Source organism: Salvelinus fontinalis, chromosome 17 (assembly GCF_029448725.1).
Source record: "Salvelinus fontinalis isolate EN_2023a chromosome 17, ASM2944872v1, whole genome shotgun sequence".
Taxonomy (NCBI): Eukaryota; Metazoa; Chordata; class Actinopteri; order Salmoniformes; family Salmonidae; genus Salvelinus; species Salvelinus fontinalis.
In genome coordinates, this window is record NC_074681.1 from 30,531,897 (window position 1) to 30,555,598 (window position 23,702).

The 23,702-nt window shown below is 38.4% G+C and overlaps 1 protein-coding gene across 1 annotated transcript; it reads right to left on the reverse strand.

Annotated features, from left to right (window-relative positions):
• Positions 1-1,443: 1,443 nt before the first annotated feature.
• Positions 1,444-21,643, reverse strand: LOC129813496 (uncharacterized). Its single transcript, XM_055865796.1, has 5 exons — positions 21,349-21,643; positions 20,264-20,403; positions 14,193-14,356; positions 2,108-2,157; positions 1,444-1,911 (listed from the first exon to the last, which is right to left on the reverse strand). The coding sequence occupies exons 1-5, from the start codon at positions 21,641-21,643 to the stop codon at positions 1,544-1,546; spliced, it is 1,017 nt and encodes a 338-aa protein (XP_055721771.1). The 3' UTR covers positions 1,444-1,543.
• Between the last annotated feature and the right edge of the window lie 2,059 nt (positions 21,644-23,702).

Here is a 23,702-nt window from a genome sequence, read left to right on the forward strand (position 1 = left end):
ATCAGTATCTTGGGCAAAGGATCCTTTCTTGGGATTAATCGTCTTTTGGTGGAAAGCTGTCCTCTTGCCATGTGGAAATGCCAACTGCGTTCGGGATGAACTGAAAAGCGTGCCCAGAGATTCACATCGTTTCAAAAATAAATGTCCCAAAATCGCACTAAACGGATATAAATTGCTATAAAACGCTTTAAATTAACTACATTATGATGTTTTTAACTCCTATAACGAGTGAAAAGATGACCGGAGAAATATAACAGGCTAAACTAACGCTTGGAACAGGAGCGGGTCGGTGTCCAGCACGCGCGTTACGCACCAAGGAAAGACTTGCTAGCTACAGGGTTTTTTAATTTATAGGGCCTGTGAACGCGCAATCGACCCCATTGGAATCGTCATCACGTAAAGGCATCCAGGGGAAGACGTAAGAAGTGTCCGTATAGTCATAGCAATAACAGTGCCCTTTTAACTGACTTCAGAACAGTGGCCAACATTTCTGAAATTTGACTCCATGTCAGGGAAATTGCTGTAGAATGGGCTCTGTTCCACTTAGAGACAAAATTTCAACTCCTATAGAAACTATAGACTGTTTTCTATCCAATAATAATAATAATAATATGCATATTGTACGATCAAGGATTTTGTGGGAAGCCGTTTCAAAAATTACCCAATTAGCATAAATAGTCTAAACAGCGCCCCCATCCCCAACAGGATAAAATACATTGAAATTGAATTGAATTCATTTTGGCAAGTATGGCAATGGAGTGTATTGCATTGTATTGTATTGTCACGTATTGTATTGTATCACCTACCCATAAATATGGTCAGGAAAAACACTGAATCCAGCAACACCATATTAGATAAACAGAGACAAACTGACAGAAAGATCTCAGCAGTCTCTGAAAGTTTCCTCGTGTTTTTATGTTTCTATACTGTTGTTCAGATCATCCTCCGGACCATAAGTCCCTCCCCTTAACATTCAGTAGGTATGTTACTTATGTATGTCATACAGGATGTCTGTTTCCTCCCATGGTTCTTTACAGGTTTTTGTGAAGTGTCCCTGTGGTCTTCATCGCACTTCAGCAGAGGAGATCTTCAGATCCACACGTTTGGTCTCTGTATCAATATAACCCAACAGACTACCAGGCGACCAATTCTCTTGGAAGTCTGTATCTATCATCCATAGAAGGAATATTGTCATTTTCCCAGCACTGGTTTGATGATACCAGTAGAATATATTTCCAATTGTAGAAGTTGAGATGTAGTTGTAGGACACGTGACAGTGGTTCCCTCCAAGCCATGCACTTCCTTTCTTAAAGGAGCAATAGCATTCTCTAAACTGTCATCTGTACAAATAAAGGGTAGTTGTAATGCATACGTTAAGGAAAATAAAACTAAACTTAAAATATATAATTTTTTAATGCATTATTATTAGGAAAGTGTCACTTATCTACAAATGTGCAGAGCAGCAGCACTGCATACAGAAACATCATCTTGGCTATCTCTCAATATTTGCTCCTCTCTTGCTTTGATGCAGCTCCTCCCATTCTCATTGGTTCATTTCCATGGCATTTGACATGTTTTTGTACAGTATTTCTGTGTTTCCTGTCACTGTGGGCATCAGGGCACAGTAGTACAGAGCAGAGTCTGTCACTACAGCAGAGGAGATTTTCAGATCCACACGTTTTTCCACTTTGTCAATGGAAACTGTCAGACGAGGATGTGGGGGAGTAGCTGTAATTACTAACCCCTCTGGTGTGATGTACAGGAGGAATTCTGGTTTGGATCTGTGATATTGGCGGTACGACTGTAGATTGTAGACATTGCCATCATATTTGCAGGAGAGATTTACATAATTTTCCTCCTGAACAAGCTCTTCAGTAGTAGCAGGGTTTATTGAATAACCAAAACTGTTTCCTGCAACAAATGTAACAATAAAAATTATAGTTGTAACTGACATGTAACACATTTTCCATAGCTGTTAAAAATGTGAATTTAACATATATGATACTATTGTACTATGATATATTTTATGGATAAAAATATGTTCTTCATTCACTGTCAAATAATCTTCAAAGATGAAAGCAAGGATTTCAATCATATAATAACTCACCTAAAAAAGCTGAAAATAGAACACATGAGTAGAGTATCATCTTGCTAGACCTTTGAGAAACACAGAAACACAGACAGACAGACAAACAGCACTGACTAACTAGCTACTTCCTGAATAATAGCTTCCCATAAGATCTTTGATTATACAGCCCCTCTTGACACCAAAGTGAAATACTTTCTGTTGTCTTTCTTTCTACATGTTGTCATGTTTTTGTACAGTGTTTCTGGGTTTCCTGTCACTGTGGACTGCATGGCACAGTAGTACAGAGCAGAGTCTGTCACTTCAGCAGAGAAGATCTTCAGATCCACATGGGTCTTGTCATCATTCAGTTTAACAGACAGTCGAGGATGGGTTGATTTATTATGTGTCTTTAACCCTCCTTCAGTGAGGAGGAGAAAGAATTCTGGTTTTGATCTGGGGTATTGTTGGTACCACAGTAAAGTATCAGTACTGTAGGAGCCAGTATAGTTGCAGGATAAAGTAATACCTTCACCCTCAAATACAAGCTCTTCAGTTGTGGCGGATATTATTTCCTCCCTATAACTGCAACCTGAAATAAATAATGTTAAACATGTTTTGAATAAATCATATTGCAATTCATGTACCGTAAATGCTATATCGACATATGTGTACAATCCAAAATGGCAAAATGCAAAACTTATTCACTTACCAATGACTATTGAAAAAAGCAAAATTCCATGTCAAATGCCATGGAAATGAACCAATGAGAATGGGAGGAGCTGCATCAAAGCAAGAGAGGAGCAAATATTGAGAGATAGCCAAGATGATGTTTCTGTATGCAGTGCTGCTGCTCTGCACATTTGTAGATAAGTGACACTTTCCTAATAATAATGCATTAAAAAATTATATATTTTAAGTTTAGTTTTATTTTCCTTAACGTATGCATCACTATCCTCTCCTCAAACATATTGTAGACTACATACTGTCGTGTCAAAGCACTCATTGACTTTGTAGCTCCACCTCTCTACACTAAAGGTGGTTGGGTATTTGAGTTCTGGGTTGGATTGATGCTAAATGTCATCTTCCTGATTTTGCAGTAGTTCTGAATAGAGACATTTCAGCTCATGACTGCCCTCTATTGGTATTGTCTCAAAATGTATGAATTAGGCAATTACTGCCCTTAACTTCTCTAGGATAGGGGGCAGCATTTTCACTTTGGATGAATAGCGTGCCCAGAGTGAACTGCCTCCTACTCTGTTCCAGATGCTAATCTATGCATATTATTATTACTATTGGATATAAAACACTCTGAAGTTTCTAAAACTGTTTGAATGATGTCTGTGAGTATAACAGAACTCATATGGCAGGCAAAAACCTGAGAAAAAATCCAAACAGGAAGTGAGAAATCTGAGGCTGGTCGATTTTCAACTCATCGCCTATTCAAATCCCAGTAAGATATGGATCTGTTTGCACTTCCTACACCTTCCACTAGATGTCAACAGTCTGTAGAACGTTGAATGAAGCCTCTACTGTGATGTGGGGCCGGATGGGAGCTGTTTCAGTCAGTGGTCTGGCAAAGTGCCAGTTCCTGGTCAAGCGCATTCCACATGATATCGCCTTGCGTTCCATTACTTCTGTAGACACAAAGGAATTCTCCGGTTGGAACGTTATTGAATATTTATGATAACAACATCCTGAAGATTGATTCTCTACTTAGTTTGACAAGTTTATTCGACCTGTAATATAACTTTTTTAAGTTTTCGTCCGACGTTCGCCTGGACCTGCGCGAGCGTTTGGACGTGTACTAAACGTGCTAGCAAAAGTAGCCACTTGGACATAATTAATGGACATTATCGAACAAAACAACAATTTATTGTGGAACTAGGATTCCTGGCACTGCATTCTGATGAAGATTATCAAAGGTAAGGGAATATTTATGATGTAATTTCGTATTTCTGTTGACTCCAACATGGCGGAGAAATGTTGTTTATATCTGAGCGCCGTCTCAGATTATTGCATGGTTTGCTTTTTCTGTAAAGTTTTTTTTAAATCTGACACAGCGGTTGCATTAACCTGTCTAGGACTGGGGTGCCGCTAGCGGCCCCCCCCCCCCCCCCCCCCCACTGAAAAGCCAGGGCGCGAAATTCAAAAAAAAAATATTTTTTAAAATATTTTACTTTCACACATTAACAAGTCCAATACAGCTAATGAAAGATACAGATCGTGTGAATCCAGCCAACATGTCCGATTTTTAAAATGTTTTACAGGGAAGACACAATATGTAAATCTATTAGGTAAACACCTTAGCAAAAGAGACCATTTTTTCTTTGTCCACCAACACCACTAGCTATCACCAATTCGGCTAAACTAAGATATTGATAGCCACTAACCAAGAAAAAACCTCCTCAGATGACAGTCTGATAACATATTTATGGTATAGGATAGGTTTTGTTAGAAAAATGTGAATATTTCAGGTAGATATCATAGTTTACAATTGCACCCACCGTCACAAATCGACTAGAATAAATAGATAGAGCAACGTGTCTTACCTAATTACTAATCATAAAACATTTCGTAAAAATACACAGCATACACTAATCGAAAGAGACAGATCCTGTGAATACAGACAATATTTCAGATTTTCTAAGTGTCTTACAGCGAAAACACAATAAATCGTTATATTAGCATACCACATATGCAAACGTTACCCCAGCATTGATTCTAGCCAAAGAGCGCGATAACGTCAACATCGCCAAAAGATATTAATTTTTTCACTAACCTTCTCAGAATTCTTCAGATGACACTCCTGTAACATCATATTACAACATACATATACAGTTTGTTCGAAAATGTGGATATTTAGCCACCAAAATCGTGGTTATACAATGAGAAAAGTAGCCGAGCTGGTCAGAAAATGCCGTGCTCCATATTAGACAGTGATCTACTCTTATACATAAATACTCATAAACGTGACTAAAAAATATAGGGTGGACAGTGATTGATAGACAATTTAATTCTTAATACAATCGCGGAATTACATTTTTTAAATTATCCTTACTTTTCAATACAGTTTGCGCCAAGCGAAGCTACGTCAAAAAAGATGGCGTCCTAAGCCACTAACATTTTTCGACAGAAACACGATTTATCATAATAAATTGTTCCTACTTTGAGCTGTTCTTCCATCAGTATCTTGGGCAAAGGATCCTTTCTTGGGTGTAATCGTCTTTTGGTGGAAAGCTGTCCTCTTGCCATGTGGAAATGCCAACTGCGTTCGGCATGAATTGGAAGCGTGCCCAGAGATTCACAGCGTCTCAGAAATAAATGTCCCAAAATCGCACTAAACGGATATAAATTGCTATAAAACGCTTTAAATTAACTACCTTATGATGTTTTTAACTCCTATAACGAGTAGAAACATGACCAGAGTAATTTTACTCCCTACACTAATGCTTGGAACAAGCGCGGGTCGGTGGCCGCCACGCGCATGATGCAGCAAGAAAAGAGTTCTTAGCTACAGGGTTTTTTTATTTATATTGCCTGTGATTGCGCAATCGACCCCATTCAAATCGTCATCACGTAAAGGCATCCAGGGGAAGACGTAAGCAGTGTCCGTATACTCATAAGAATAACATTGGACTTAAAACTGACTCCAGAACAGGGGCCAACATTTCTGAAATCTGACTCCATGTCAGGGAAATTGCTGTAGAATGACTTCTGTTCCACTTAGAGACAAAATTTCAACTCCTATAGAAACTATAGACTGTTTTCTATCCAATAATAATAATAATATGCATATTGCACGATCAAGAATTTTGTAGGAAGCCGTTTCAAAAATTACACGATTTCCATAAATAGTGACAACAGCACCCCCTATCCCCATCAGGTTAAGAACAAGTGTATCTTTAATTCTATGTAAAACATGTATCTTTCATCAAAGTTTATGATGAGTATTTCTGTTATTTGACGTGGCTCTCTGTAATTTCTCCGGATATTTTGGAAGCATTTCTGAACATGGCGCCAATGTAAACTGAGATTTGTGGATATAAATATGCACATTATCGAACAAAACATACATGTATTGTGTAACATGATGTCCTATGAGTGTCATCTGATGAAGATCATCAAAGGTTAGTGATTAATTTTATCTCTATTTCTGCTTTTTGTTACTACTATCTTTGGCTGGGAAAATGGCTGTGTTTTTCTGTGGCTATGTACTGACCTAACATAATCGTTTGGTGTGTTTTCACCGTAAATTATTTTTGAAATCAGACATGTTGGTTGGATTCACAACAAGTGTAGCTTTAATTTGTGTAATTTCATGAAAGATTGATTTTTATAGTAATATATTGGAATTTGGCGCGCTGCATTTTTACTGGCTTTTGGCCAAGTGGGACGTTAGCGTCCCACACACCTGGACACACCAAACTTCAGAGTGTTTTATATCCAATAGTAATAATAATATGCATATATTAGCATCTGGGACAGAGTAGGAGGCAGTTCACTATGGGCACGCAATTCATCCAAAAGTGAAAATGCTGCCCCCTATATCAAAGAAGTTAACTTCTTATGGCTGCAAGCCCGACGCCGGTACACTTATGACAACAGCCAGCTCAAAGTGCAGGGCACGAAATTCAAAATATATTTTTTTTAAATATTTAACTTCATGATGGGCTTGCAGCTTGTTTCTGGCTATTGTGGTAAGCTAATATAACGCTATATTGTGTTTTCGCTGTAAAACACTTAATAAATCGGAAATATTGGCTGGAATCACAAGATGCCTGTCTTTCATTTGCTGTACACTATGTATTTTTCAGAAATGTTTTATGATGAGTAATTAGGTATTTGACGTTGGTGTCTGTAATTATTATGGCTGCTTTCGGTGCAATTTCTGATTGTAGCTGCAATGTAAACTATGATTTATACCTGAAATATGCACATTTTTCGAACAAAACATAGATTTATTGTATAACATGTTATAAGACTGTCATCTGATGAAGTTGTTTCTTGGTTAGTTTGGTTGGTTCTTGGTTAGTTAGGTTGGCTTTGTGCATGCTACCTGTGCTGTGAAAAATGTCTGTCCTTTTTTGTATTTGGTGGTGAGCTAACATAAATATACGTGGTGTTTTCGCTGTAAAACATTTTAAAAATCGGACATGTTGGCTGGATTCACAAGATGTGTACCTTTCATATGCTGTATTGGACTTGTTAATGTGTGAAAGTTAAATATTTAAAAAATATATATTTTGAATTTCGCGCCCTGCACTTGAGCTGGCTGTTGTCATAAGTGTACCGACGTCGGGCTTGCAGCCAGAAGAAGTTAACCTGTTGGGGATGGGGGCGCTGTTTAGACTATTTATGCTAATGTGGCTAATTTTTTAAACGGCTTCCCACAAAATCCTTGATCGTACAATATGCATATTATTATTATTATTGGATAGAAAACAGTCTATAGTTTCTATAGGAGTTGAAATTTTGTCTCTAAGTGGAACAGAGCCCATTCTACAGCAATTTCCCTGACATGGAGTCAGATTTGAGAAACGTTGGCCACTTTTCTGAAGTCATTTAAACGGGCACTGTCGTTGCTATGACTATACGGACACTTCTTACGTCTTCCCCTGGATGCCTTTACGTGATGACGATTCCAACGGGCTCGATTGCTCGTTCACAGGCCCTACAAATGAAAAAAACCTTTAGCTAGCAAGTCTTTTCTTGCTGCGTAACGCGCGTGGAAGACACCGACCCTCTCCTGTTCCAAGCGTTAGTTTAGCCTGTTATATTTCTCCGGTCATCTTTTCACTCGTTATAGGAGTTACAAACATCACAAAGTAGTTAATTTAAAGCGTTTTATAGCAATTTATATCCGTTTAGTGCGATTTTGGGACATTTATTTTTGCAACGATGTGAAAAGTTGGTCACGCTTTTCAGTTCATCCCGAACGTAGTTGACATTTCCACATGGCAAGAGGACAGCTTTCCACCAAAAGACGATTTCTCCCAAGAAAGGATCCTTTGCCCAAGATACTGATGGAAGAACAGCTCAAGGTAGGACATTTTTATTATGATAAATCGTGTTTCTGTCGAAACATTTTAGTGGCTTAGGACGCCATGTTTTTTGACGTAGCTTCGCTTGGCGCAAACTGTATTGAAAAGTAAGGATAAATTAAAAAATGTAATAACGCAATTGTATTAAGAATTAAATTGTCTATCAATCCCTGTCCACCCTATATTTTTTAGTCACGTTTATGAGTATTTATGTATAAGAGTAGATCACTGTCTAAGTGGCGCAAGGACGTTTTCTTTACCAGCTTGTCTACATTTCACATTGTCTAACCATGATTTTGGTGGCTAAATATAAACATTTTCGATCAAACTGTATATGCATGTTGTAATGTGATGTTACAGGAGTGTCATCGGAAGAATTCTGAGAAGGTTAGTGAAAAAATTAATATCTTTTGGCGATGTTGACTTTTATCGCTCACTTTGGCTAGAATCAATGCTGGGCTGCTAATTGCTATGTGCTAAGCTAATATAACGATTTATTGTGTTTTCGCTGTAAGACACTTAGAAAATCTGAAATATTGTCTGTATTCACAGGATCTGTGTCTTTCGATTCGTGTATGCTGTGTATTTTTACGAAATGTTTGATGATTAGTAGTTAGGTAAACACGTTGCTCATTGTAATTATTCTAGTCCATTTGTGATGGTGGGTGCAATTGTAAACTATGCCATATACCTGAAATATGCACTTTTTTCTAACAAAACCTATCCCATACCATAAATATGTTATCAGACTGTCATCTAATGAGTTTTTTTGTTGGTTAGGGGCTATAAATATCTTAGTTTAGCCGAATTGGTGATGGCTACTGGTGTTGGTGGACAAATAAAAGATGGTGGAATATGCTAATGTGTTTTTAGGTAATAGATGTACATCTTTACATATTGTGTCTTCCCTGTAAAACATTTTAAAAATCGGAAATGTTGACTGGATTCATAAGATCTGTGTCTTTCATTAGCTGTATTGGACTTTAATGTGTGAAAGTTAAATATTTTAAAAAAATATTTTTTTTGAATTTCGCGGCACTGGTTTTTCAGTGGGGGGGGGGGGGGAGTGCCGCTAGCGCCACGCTGATCCTAGACAGGTTAAACAGATAAAACAAACAGCAGATACTGTTAACTTCTTATGGCTGCAAGCCCGACGCCCGACTTCATGATGGGTATCACAAAAATCCAAGTATCATGTAGTAGCCTAAACCTATCGATGTTACATTTTACTTGGTGAATGGAATATAAATAACAGTCATCCAATATTCTGTAAAAGAAATAAGGCCATGCTTGTAAAAAAATGTATCGTCCTCCCTCATTTTAAATGGCACCAACCACCACTGGTGCCTACTGTCATCCCTTTGAACCTCCCTTTTCCCCAGATTATTATTATTAAGTTACGTTTCAGGAGATCCATTCAGACCTCCCCTTTCTGTGTAAAATGCCAATTTCCCGTAAACCAGAAGGTTTCAAGTTCTGTCTGACAACCGCTCAGCTATATCATGGATGGTGGTGCTTATGCATCAAAGGGGGAATTGTTGTGGCAGAATTTGAGTGAGATGTTGTAACTTCTCAAGGGTTATGCTCTGTTCTGTGTTGATCTGTGATGTTAGGTCTTTCATAGACTCCTGTTATGTCTGCACCTTAATACAAGGACATTGTCTTCTCGAACTGTATAAGGATCCACCCCTTTTTTCCTGTATAAGGATCCACCCTTTTTTCCTGTATAAGGATCCACCCCTTTTTTTACATTTTTGCCTAAAATGACACACCCAAATCTAACTGCCTGTAGCTCAGGACCTGATGCAAGGATATGCATATTCTTGATACCAATTGAAAGGAAACACTGAAGTTTGTGGAAATGTTAAATGAATGTAGGAGAATATAACACATTAGATCTGGTAAAAGATAATACAACGAATAAAACATAAAATGCTGTTATTTTTTTGTACCATCATCTTTAAAATGCAAGAGAAAGTCCAAAATACATTATTCCAGCCCAGACGCAATTTATATGTTGGCCACTGGATGTCAGCAGTGTATTTGCAAAGTTTTCTACTGATCCAATGAACCATTGCATTTATGTTCAAAATGTTGTATCAAGACTGCCCAAATGTGCCTAATTGGTTTATTAATACATTTTCAAGTTCATAACTGTGCACTCTCCTCGAACAATAGCATGATATTATTTCACTGTAATAGCTACTGTAAATTGGACAGTGCAGTTAGATTAACAATAATTTAAGCTTTCTGCCAATGTCCGATATGTCTATGTCCTGGAAAAATTTTATGTTACTTACAACCTCCTGCTAATCGCATTAGCCTACGTTAGCTCAACCGTCCCACGGGGGACCCACCGATCCTTTAGAGAATAAAATAACTGTTGTGTAAACAATATGATTATATTATCACCTCCCACTATATAAGGAACATGTAACCATTTACTCTGACTGCGATCGGAGACGGATCTACCTGCCAGCTGCTTGCGTTAAAATATTTACTATTATACATTTAAATGAGTCCCATAGGGCAGCGCACAATTGGCCTAGCGTCATTAGGGTTTGGCCGGGGTAGGCCGCCATAGTAAATAAGATTTTTTTGTTCTTAACAGAAAGAGTGCCTTCAGAAAGAATTCATACCAATTGACTTATTCCAATTTATTTTGTGTTACAGCCTGAAATAGAATTGTATTAAATTGATTTTTCTCTCACATATCTACACGCAATACACCATAATGAAAAAGTGAAAACATGTTTTTAGAAATGTTTGTAAATTTACTGAAAATGAAATACAGAAATATGTCCACAGTGCAAGGTGTTCTACATTGGATGGACAAAGAGACGCCTTCAGGACCGCTTAGCGGAACACAAGTGTGCCATAAGGGTAGCCAATGAAGACTACCCAATACATTTACATTTACATTTAAGTCATTTAGCAGACGCTCTTATCCAGAGCGACTTACGGCAAGCCACTACAAGTGCTTACACCATGGCAACCCTGCCTCCCTACAAGCTATGGGTATTGATCGTTTTCTGGCCTCATTTAGAAACAGCTAAACCAAAGGGAAAGTTTGGGTGTTTACAAACTACAGGCCACTAAGGGTCACAGAGGTCCCTTTGCTGTCATCTAGTGGACTTTTTGCTCTGTTGCCCTCAGGTATGTTTAGACAGTTGTGGTCCATGTATTCTGTATTCTGGTGTACTGTGAAATAGATGATATCCTATTCATAACACTTTGCCCAATTAAATTCAAGGTTAGAACTACCTTTCTAGGGGTTCTGATGCTTCTAGCCTTGAGATGCATTTTTGGTGGCGTGTCTTCAGTATTTCACTTTTTTTCAAATCAGGGTTGATTGAAGAAATACGACATTGTATTATCATATCCTTGTACTCCCGACGAAGGCCATGCTGCCGAAACGTGTCAGAGTTTTTAAACTTTGTTTCCATTGAACATGGCATACAAATAAAGGCATTTTAATTAACTATATGAAGAGTGCCTTGGTCCTCCTTTCTTTTGGATGACTGTAATTACCCCTTTTACCAAAGAGCTCCTTCTGTCTACGAAAATCTACTATTCTGTACCTTAGCAGCACTTCCCTTCACTCCTTCTTTTTTTTCTACAGAAACATCTCATTTACATAAGTATTCAAACCCCTGAGTCAATACATGTTACAATCCCCTTTGGCAGCGATTAAAGCTGTGAATCTTTCTGGGTAACGCTAACATGCTGACCACACAGCTCGCAAGCGTTGCAAAACAAATTTACACATACATGTAATTGAATAATTTCATTCAAACTGCTCACGCGCGCCAATGAGCGTCTGCGTAGCCAGGCGCTAAAATATAACTTGGTTCAGTAACTTCATCCACAGTGATTGGATATGAAGAATAGCACCCACTATTGCTAATATTAAAACGTATCCTAGTAACATGCTGGTAAGTGTTATTTAACACAGTGAAAAGAGTGAATACACGTATAGTTATGACAGAATGACTCCCCTGGTTTCTCACTGTCAGCTATAAAAGGCATTTCCTTTCCTCTGCCTCAATTATGCAACACCTCACCTTTACTTAAAAAACGTCACACCACACGCACCCACGTGCACACACAGTGTTTTTGCCAGGGGGCTGTATATGCTGTTGTCACAGTGGGCCTCAGAGCACAGTAGTACACAGACAACTGAAACCTCTGGATCGTCAAGGGGACTGATTGTATCTTGTCATTTAGACTTGCATTGAATCTCTCCTTGAACCCTGCAACATTGTCTCCAGATCCAAAAGAATAACGGCTCAGCATATATTTAGGGAAGTCATTTGTTCCATGTTTGTACTAATATAGATATGCATTATTAGCACTGGTGGTGTTATATTGACAATTCAGTGTTATCAGTCCTCCTGTAGAAATCAAACCTTCTGGTTGCTGTTGGACATGGTCTCCTGTGCCCTCTGGAAGACCAAAACAGTCTGACGTTTAGCTCACATGAAAATGGAGGTAGCCTAAAGCAATTATCAATTACATGAATGTTCCATGAAGTGAGTATAATAAACACATTTTTTCATGTGAAAACGTTCAGATATTCTTTTATGATGCTTAGAATTCCATTTTGCCTAAATGGCACCAAAAAATGAATCCCTTTTTTATTTGACCATTACAATCTGTTCTTAGGATGAAACTGAAAAATAACATCTTGTGTAGAAAGTAAACATCCTCACCTCGATGGTGCCAAGTGTGCTTATGTCTGCATAACGAGGAACTAGGGAAAAAATGTCAACTTTTGACTATTTCTGGTCTAGCGATCGATGACAGCAGAGTACACTGCCCAGCCTTACATAATTAGAAAGAGGAGATAATCATGTTTAAAATTGTGTCCAAATCGAAAAAATCGAAAGATACACATTGCGAGATATTTGGCAAAATAGACAGACATACCTATATTTCGCTATAGGAAACATGGGGACGAACTCAGAGTTCCATGAGTCATTTTTTGTTGTTGTTTACATTTTAACTAACAACAACGTGGGCAGGTCTCATTGCCAACAATAGCAAAGCAGGCATTATGACGTAGAACAATCAGCTGGGAATAGAACGTTCGGAAGGCGAGTTGGTGCCACGGTGCTCAATAGAGCTAATAGGAGCTGCCAGGGTGAAAAAAGCCCTAAACTAAGGCCTGTTTTTTTCGTGAATACTTCAAAACTACGGCAAGCAGCTGGGACATATGGTAATATTGTATTAATATTTTGCAATGAACTAGCTTTTATAAGAAAAAGTAATGTTAAAAATGTAATGTGTCCAGCCTAATACTGGATAATCAAGGGGACTGACTTTGCTGTGAAGTTCAGACGGGCATCCTATCTCTCTTTGAACTCTGTAGTAGTTTCCCCAGTTGAAAACGTATCCCTTCTCAGCATAAACATGGGGTTGACATTTGCTAGTTGTTTGTACCAGAAGAGATATGGTGATTGAGAAGTTTTATCAAATAGAAAAGTGATTGTTGTTAGTTGTCCTTCTACGACCATTACATCTTCTGTTGGCTGTCTTACATTCTATTCTGCTCTGCACCCTGAAAAGGAAGATACATACATCTTCACAACATATAATAATAATGTATATAAATAAAATGAACAAATGCACAGAAAGAGACAGATGAACAGAGTGATGTTATACCAAAGCAGCATGCAGCCAGAACATGCAGGATCAGCCAATTTCTCATGACTAGTCAGTCAGTTTGAAGTGGACAAGGTAAGGAGCAGAACAATGTTGATCTATCTATCACAGAGCTTTGACACCCTCTGTCCTGCTGTCAACCTTGGTCCACGACTGGGGGCTGATACAACTGGAACACCAGCTACCGACTACCATCCACGTCAAAACCCTCGTACCAAACTCTACCTACTAGAGTGAAGAAGAGAGAAACACTATATCGCCTGGTGTGTGCACACAGCACAGGTGTGACCACACTTCTCTGATCTAAACCTCTGTCATATGATATCAAATTGTGGTTGATGTATAATTATGCTCCAGACAACAACAAAGCATTTTTGGTCTGCAAGTATTTGTACAGTGCTTTATACACTTTGTATCACTGTGTTGAGTCAAGAGCACAGTAGTAGAGAGCTGTGTCTGCCAGGGTTAGATGTTGTATGATCAGTTCAGTTGATTTCTGAGACGTTTTGGATGTGTATCTCTTATCAGGAATATATTCACTGGTACTTGATCTGGCACCTTTATAGAGTAGAAACTGAGGAGCCTGGTTAGGATATTGCCTGTACCAGTAAAGCCAAGGTCCGTTTTTGCTTGTATCATATGAACAGCTCAGAGTCACAGATTCTTCCTCTGACTTGATGACTTCATGGCTTAAAGAAGTAATTTCATTCGCAGCTATCAGTTCTGTGAGAAAAATAGAGTAAAACAAATGTCACAAATTATAGGAGCTACATGCTGTAATAATAATGTATATAAATAAATGAACAAATGCACAGAAAGAGACAGATGAACAGAGTGATGTTATACCAAAGCAGCATGCAGCCAGAACATGCAGGATCAGCCAATTTCTCATGACTAGTCAGTCAGTTTGAAGTGGACAAGGTAAGGAGCTGAACAATGTTGATCTATCTATCACAGAGCTTTGACACCCTCTGTCCTACTGTTGATGCTTCATGTTGTTCTGTATTACATGCAGTAGTAGACCATGGGGAGATGTCTGTCTGTATGGCATCCTCTGATTCAGGGGTGTGTGAGCTTTGTTAGGTTGTCCCCTTCAGGTTGACTTTCATACTACACCACCAAGCGGTGTGAATTGTGAGGAGGGATAACTACAAACATCAATATTTTAGCACTTTGTCATATTCCCAAGTGCTTTTCCAAACAATATTAAAAAATACCTGTCTAAATTAAATTGAAGACTACTGATTGAAAAGTGAAGAATACATATTTCTCACAGTTCATTGAATATGAAGACAGAGAAACACTAGTCCACCTGGTGATTGCACACAGCACAGGTGTGACTACAGTTCTCTGATCTTAACCTCTGCCATTATGATATCAAATTGTTGTTGATCCACACAACAACAAAGGATTTTTGATCTGCATGTTTTTGTACAGCATCTAATAGACTTCGTATCACTGTGTATATTCCCTGAGAGCACAGTAGTAGAGAGCTGTGTCTGCCAGGGTTAGGCTTGTTATGACCAGTTCAGTTGATGTCCGAGACATTTTGGATGTATCTCTTATCAGAGATGTGTTCACTTCCGCTCTGTGATCTAGCACCTTTATACAGTAGAAACTGAGGAGCCTGGTTAGGATAATGCCGGTACCAGTAAAGTAGAATATAATCGCTTCTTGTTTCATATGTACATCTCAGAGACACTGATGATCCCTCAGTGGGGGTGTACTCCTCCTTGTCAGGAGTCACACTGTCTCCAGATACCATTCCTGCAGGAAGAAAAATACATAATAAAGCTGATTGAAAACACATGCATATTTTTCACATGTAAATGACTTAACTTTATCAAAATATGTTTAACTACCAATACCATAATGTAATAATCTGATTATAAGGATGCAAGGAGTTCAAATGTTTAGGTATTGTTTACCTGTAGTCATAATCAGAATGACCAATACACTGATCATTCTGACCACAGTAGCACACAGCAAAGTCAGACAGCTGTACCCACTTAATAATCAAGGGGACTGATTTGGAGTCTGCATTGAGATGGGAATCAAATCTCTCGCTGAACCCAGAGGCATTTGTCGTTCCAAAAGAAAAGCGCCCCAGGGTGAACTTTGGGAAGCCATTTACTTCATGCTTATACCAGAACAGTATCAAATGCATCAAATTGACAGTCCAGTGTGACCTGTTCTCCCTCAGTAGCGATCACATCTCCTGGTGGCTGAATGACTGAGTCTTCTCCTCTGCATTCTGGAAAATAATGTAATACACATTTGTATTAAGGAGAAAATATAAAAACATATGAATTTAATACTGGCAGTGTTATACTGAAAAATACGTTTGAAAAAAGAAAGGGACTGGAGCAAAGGCAGTAAATTAATACGGAAAATAATATCATACCATAAAAAAATACAGCAAGAATCAGTACATTTCTCATCAAGGAGTGCATGCCTACTGAAAGATGGGTAGGTGAGGAGAGAGCAAACTTGTGTCATTGTCACAAGTGTAGAGAGGAGTAAGCAAGAGGCAGTCACAGGTTAGTTTATTGAGTCTATTAAAGCGCTATAATTATAAACGCGGGACGAAACCCAAGGTGCATAATAATATAGTACACAGGAAATAGTAGGAGAGATTCCTCTCAGGAAAACAAGCAACATTTACAATGACCAACAAAGACAAATTGCAGAGGGAGTATATATACAGTGATAGAGTGGGGATTGGAACCAGGTGTGTGTAATGATGAAGAGACAAGGTTTATGAGTGAAGGGCGTTTCCCAGCAACAGGTTCGGCAGCTGCTAGAAGGCCGGCGACGCCGAACGCCTGAGCTGGACAGGAGGGGGAGACAAAGTGAAGGCTGGTGTGACAGTCATAGGCTTGTGAAACCACTTCTTTCATTCTGCCTTAGGAATCATTGAGGAGGAGCATACACCAGGCTCTCTAAGAGTCTTACTGTATATCACACTATCAAATCGTTTCTGGAAGGTGGCTGTATATCCTGTTGTCACAGCACAGTAGTACACAGCAGAGTCAGACAGCTGCAACCTCCGGATTGTCAAGGGGACTGACTTAGAGTCTGCATCGAGATGGGCATCAAATCTCTCCACAAATTCAACTGACTGGTAGTCTAAAAGAAATGTGAGATAATGTCTAGATGCTTTTTTTAGTGGAGATCAAGTTAATAGCTTCCCTGCCTAGGATGATGAGACAGCGGATTGTGCAGTGAGAACAGAGTAAATAGGCATTTTAACGTCATAGATTTAGATGGTGGTAACTTGTGGAATGGACACCGGTTTGAATGCACTTTTAACCAGTCAGCATTAGGGATTTCTGGATTGGATCGCTGCTCAATGTCATCTTCATGACTTTGCAGTAGTTCTGAATAGAGACAATTCAGCTCATGACAGCCCTCTATTGATATTGTCTCAAAATGTATGCTCGTCACAAAAAACAATGGAGAAGAATAAGACAAGTACTGCCCTTAATCCTCTAAGGAATCAAAACAACACAACAAATGTCTGGTGAAATTGTCAACAAATGCCTGGCGAATACCAAACATTCCAGAGTAAGAACTTTATACTAATGGTCAAGCATGGTGGTGGTAGTGTGATGGTTTGGGGATGCTTTGCTGCCTCAGGACCTCAGGACGACTTGCCTTAATAGAAGGAACCATGAAGTCTGCTCTCTATCAGAGAATTATACAGGAGAATGTCAGGCCATCCCTCTGTGAGCTGAAGCTGAAGCACAGCTGGGTCATGCAGCAAGACAATGTTCCAAAACACATAATCATGTCTACATGAAAATGGCAAAAAAAATGCAACTAATTTAAAGTTTTGGAATAGCCTAGTCAAAGTCCAGACCTAATCCCAATTGAGATTTTGCGGAAGGACTTGAAACGAGCAGTTCATGCTTGAAAACCCACAAATGTCGCTGAGTTAAAGCAGTTCTGCATGGAAGAGTGGCCTAAAATCCTCCACAGTGACGTGAGAGACTGATCAACAACTACAGGAAGCGTTTGGTTGGAGTCATTTCAGCTAAAGGTGGTACAACCAGTTATTGAGGGCAAGGGGGAAATTACTTTTTCACACTTGCGCATTGGCTATTGCGTTACTTTGTGAAAATAATTTATGAAAATAAATTAAATAAGTATGTTGTTGTGTTATTTGTTCACTGAAGTTCCCTTAATCTAATATCAGGTTTTGGTTGAAGATCTCATAACATTCACTATAAAAAAATATGCAAAAGTAGAGAATATTTTAAAGGGGGCAAATACTTTTTTACATCACTGTATTTCCCCTTAAAGGTGCAATATGTAGAAATCTATCTGCCATTTCCTGGTTGGTAAAATTCGAATAGTTTGCCGAATTTCAGTTTATGTGACAAATCAAGCAGTCATTGTGTAGAGAATCATTGTACCATCTAAATCGCTGTGAAATATATTTTCCATAACCAAAAATATTGTATTTTCAGGTGTTTGAGGCTGAAGTACAAAACCGAAAGTAAAAGACGCAAAAACAAAACTTAAGAACATGGAGCATAGAAATAGTGTACATAGAACAGATCTACCACTTCTTAGACTTGCTTTGAATGAGAATGACAGATCTATATCTCACATTTCTATGTGAATAAGACAAAAATGGGCCCATCAAGCGCATTTGGTGTCATCATGTGGTCTCTGACTTGTGTTCGGACTCACTTAGGTGGAAAAAACTTAAACTTGCGCCTTTTTCAATGCTGAATTGAATTCATTAAGAAAACAGAATGGTGTCATAATGTATTTTCTTCCCTGAAACATCCTTTCTGATTTTATAAGTAATTCAATAAATAATCATCTAATCTGATTACAATATTTTTGCTGGTAATGTAACTTATTGTAGTTTTTTGTAATCAGTTACTCCCCAACCCTGGGTCTGGTAGACAACCAAATGTGTTTAGAGTATGTCCCTTTCAATCCTTACATTGTAGCATTGATGTTATCAATCTATTTAACGCTTCAACACTTAGTTTGTTTAGGATGATATAAACCAGAGAGAAAAGGTTCCATCATACCGAAGTAGAATACATCAAGATCCAGCCAGATGATCAGACAGAGTACCATGGTTATACAGAACACACTGAGAGTGACTGTGAGTTACAGTAAGAGGTAGAGATCATCTCTCTCTCTTCCATGTCCATCTCAGCCTGTATATCACCATCAACTGACAGACATGAAGGAGGAGCCTGCTCAGAGAGAGGAAATGTATTGGTCAATATTACCTTGTCAGTATTATATTATCACTCTTTGCAGTTCATTAGAGACAAAGAGAAACACCTACCTCTAGCTCAAATAATATGATAAGTATTGACAATGACATAAATGTTTTATGAAGTGAGTGTGATTAACTTATTTGAAAATACATGTTTGAAAAGGTACACATATTCAATTAATATTCTTCTACTGTATATGCTGGACCAACTAATTAACAAAAATATGTCTCCTGTAATCATATGTACAGTACGAACAGGATCATTTCTGTAGCTCCTCCCTTTGCCATAAAACCCACTGTGGCTCTTAATGAAGTGTGGTGGTGGTGAGGAAGGTTTGGTTTACTAAATCACTGTAAACATGGCATCAATGGCATTTATATGAGCGGGGACACCGGTGTCGAGGTAATTGAGGTAATATATACTTGTAGGCAGAGTTTTAAAGTGACTATGAATAGATAATAACAGAGAGTATCAGCAGCATAAGGGGGGGGGGTGCAAATAGTCTGGGTAGGAAGTGCTATTTTCAAATAACACTTGACAGTTACCTTGAATAAACTAAAAGTATGTAATGTAAGACTAATACTCACCAACAAGTGCAGAGAGGAGAAACACTGGGTAGAGAAACATGGTGATGGGTGTAACAGTGTGTTATCAGGAGGCAGAACTGAAGACATCCCACTGTTCCAGTCAGATAGAGGAGAATCATCTCTCTACCTCGCATCTTAGCTCCTCCTATTCAGTAAATGGACCCACATTACATCAACATTATCATCTGTGATGAACAAATATGACTTAATTGATGGATCATCATGAACATGATATCTGATCACTTGTATGCAGATGCGTGCCTATTACATAGTGTTTACTAGTAGGAATTTATTAGTCAGGTTCTTGTCGTGTTTCTGGGTTTCATGTCAACGTGGGCCTCAGAGCACAATAGTACAGAGCAGTCTCACTTCAGCAGAGGAGATCTCCAGATCCAAATGGTTTACTCTTCATTGAGTTCCGTAGATATTTGAGTGTTCAGAGGATCTGCTTTCTTTATAATCTCTGTATCCAGGCTGCATCACATCCAGCCGTGTTGGGAGTCCCATAGTGCGGCGCACAATTGGCCAAGCAACATCCGGGTTTGTCCGGGGTAGGCCGTCATTGTAAATAAGAATTTTTCTGACTTGCCTAGTTAAATTAAGGTTAAATACAAAACAAACAAAAAAACTGAGATGTACGGGAGGAACTTTCACCTTTTTCCTGTCTTGGTGATACCAATAGAATTCATCTCCAGCAGTAGCTGTTCTGGAGTAGTTGTAAGACAGGGTAACAGGGGATCCCTCTAAACAGCAATCTTCTTTCTTGAGTGGAGTGAGGTCTTCACAACCGACACCTGCACAGAGAATAGTTTTAATACACATACATTTAATTGTTAATGAAAATGTATTTAAATTGAATATATTTCAAATGGACAATTATGGCAATGCAGTATATTGAATGTATGGTATTGTCATGTATTGTATTGTATTGTATTGTATTGTATTGCCTATCAATAAATATGGTCAGGAACAATACAGAATCCAGCAACACCATATTAGATAAACAGAGACAAACTGACAGAAAGATCTCAGCAGTCTCTGAAAGTTTCCTCCTGTTTTTATGTTTCTATACTGCTGTTCAGCCCTTCCTCTACCATAAGTCGCTCCCCTTAACATACAGTAGATATGTTATCTATGTATGTCATACAGGATGTCTGTTCCTTCAATGGTTCTTGACAGGTTTCTGAGTTTCCTGTCACTGTGGTCTCCAGGGCGCAGTAGTACAGAGCAGAGTTTGTAACTTCAGAGGAGATCTTCAGATCCACACGTTTGGTCTCTGTATCAATATAACCTAACAGACTACCAGGCTACCAATTCCCTTGGAAGTCTGTATCTATCATCCATAGATGGATTATTGTCATTTCCCAGCACTGGTTTGATGAGATTCTACTGCTATTTCCAGTTGTAGAAGTTGAGGAGTAGTTGTAGGACACTTGACAGTGGTTCCCTCCAAGCCAAGCACTTCATTTCTTAAAGGAGCAATAGCATTCTCTAAACTGTCATCTGTATAAATAAAAGGCTAGTTGTAATGCACACGTTAATGAAAATAAAATTAAACATAAAACCTAATATCCTTTTTTATGTGTGTCACTTACCTACAAATGTGCAGAGCAGCAGCATTGCATACAGACACATAATCTTGGCTATGATAATTTATTCCTCTGTTGCCTAGCTGTATCTTAATTCATTTCTGCTTACTGTAGCTCCTCCCCTTTATCATTGGTTTCTTCCCAAGGCACTTGACAGGTTTTTGTACAGTGTGTCTGGGTTTCCTCTCACTGTGGGCTCCAGGGCACAGTAGTACAGAGCAGAATCTGGCACTTCAGCAGAAGATATCTCTAGATCCACACGGTCGGTATGAACCTGAGCTGACATACGAGGAGGGACAGGTTTCTGGACATATCCTGATTTAGTGATGAGAATCAGGAACTCTGGTTTAGACCTGGGATACTGACGATACCACTGTAGATTGTTTACAGAGCCAGTGTAGCTGCAGGATAGTGTGATGGTATCACCCTCCACACCAACCACCATAGGCCTAGTGGGATTAATGTAATCTTGAAAACTGACACCTGTCAGAAAAGTAAAAACAAGTTGCTGTTTTGCTAGATTTTGACAACTATCAAATATATTATGGAGTTGGAATTAAAATCATGAAATTGAATACAGCACTCACCAACAAGGACTGAGAGGAGACATGATGAAAGCAACAACATAGCTAGTCTTTTAAATACTGTATCTATGACACAAAAGAGACAGAATTGAAAATCTCTATAGCAATCTTTCAGTCTTGCTGATTGGAGAAAATGTTGTAGCTCCACCTACCACCAAATACAGGGGCTGTTGAACATCCACATTTGTTTGTGTATGCCATGCAATCCTTGTTTAATATTAGTATTGATGCATTTATTTTAACAATACTACTCCATTCATGTTAATGCATTTTGAAGAAAAATGTGTTAAATGAATGCAGTTCAATTGTTGCTGTTTTTGATTTTTTTTTTACTTTGTTATTTCATTCTAAAAAACAAGTTTTCTAATGAATGTCAAATATGATAAAATACAACACTAACACGACATCTCAAATGAAATGTCACGCCCTGACCATAGTTTGCTTTGTATGTTTCTATGTTTTGTTTGGTCAGGGTGTGATGTGGGTGGGCATTCTATGTTGTATGTCTAGGTTGTCTATTTCTGTGTTTGGCCTAGTATGGTTCCCAATCAGAGGCAGGTGTCAGTCGTTGTCTCTGATTGGGAGCCATATTTAGGTAGCCTGTGTTCCTTTGTGTTATGTGGGTGGTTATTTTCTGTGTCTGTGTTTCACCATACGGAACTGTCTCGGTCGTTTGTCGGTTCATTGTTTTTGTTCATTGTTCAAGTATTCTTATTAAAATGGATACTTACCACGCTGCGCATTGGTCCTCCTCTTCTCATTCCAACGACGAGTGTTACATGAAATAAAATTATAAAAAGTGTACAACAACATAAAACATATGTAAAAGAAAACAATATAAATCAATTGTTGTTTTTTGTATTTAATTTAACTTTTTGTTACATTTATTTATTATTCTTTTAGTTACTTATCATTTTTGAAAGGAGGTTTGGGAATATTGATAACTTGAACACTTCTTTTTATAAAGCTGCTTTTGAGTGTTCAGAGATAAAAGACCGTAGTTCTTCTGACTGGCATGGAAGTGACTACAGCAGGGGTGGGAAACCTTGGTTTCAAAAGCTGAATGTGGCCCTTGAGACAATATGAAGGGCTACATCTATATGCGTGACAAAACATATGAAGACTTTGTTCACGTTGACACAACTAGTAGTGTAGATATGCTACTAAGATTGCAGAACAATTCTGTCACTGTACTCTCTCTACCCACAATCAGACTGACAGCCACAAAAAGGGCAAACTTTTGAAATATTAAAAAATATTTTTATATGACTGGAAACAGCAGACATCTGTTAAACCCTTTGTGCTAGACAAGCCGTTAGCAGCACACCGACAACATCCGGTGTCGAAATTCAAAATACAAAAAACGTAATATTAAACATTCATGAAAATACAAGTGTCTTACATCATTTAAAAGTTTAACTTCTTGTTAATCCAGCCGCTTTGTCAGATTTCAAAAGGATTTATGGCAAAAGCACACCTTGCGATTATCTGAGGACAGCGCCCCACGTACATTTTGCAAACCAGCAGAGGCTTCACGAAAGTCAGAAATAGAGATAAAATAAATCACTTACTGTTGAAGCTCTTCCTCTGTTTGCAATCCCAAGGGTCTCAGCTACATAAAAAATGGTCATTTTGTTCAATAAAGTCCTTTATATCCCAAAAAAGTGAGTTCAGTTGGCGCGCTTGATTCAGTAATCTACCTGTTTCCCTCGTTCAAAACGCATGCAAAGGAATCCCAAAAGTTACACCAATAAACTGCGTCCAAACAATTCAAACAACATTTCTAATCAATACTCAGGTAACCTAATATGTAAATAAACTATCACATTTAAGACGGAGAATAGTGTGTTCAATACTGGAGATAAATAACGAAGTGCGCGCCCTCATCCACGTGCGCTACAAGACTACAGTCAAAATGAG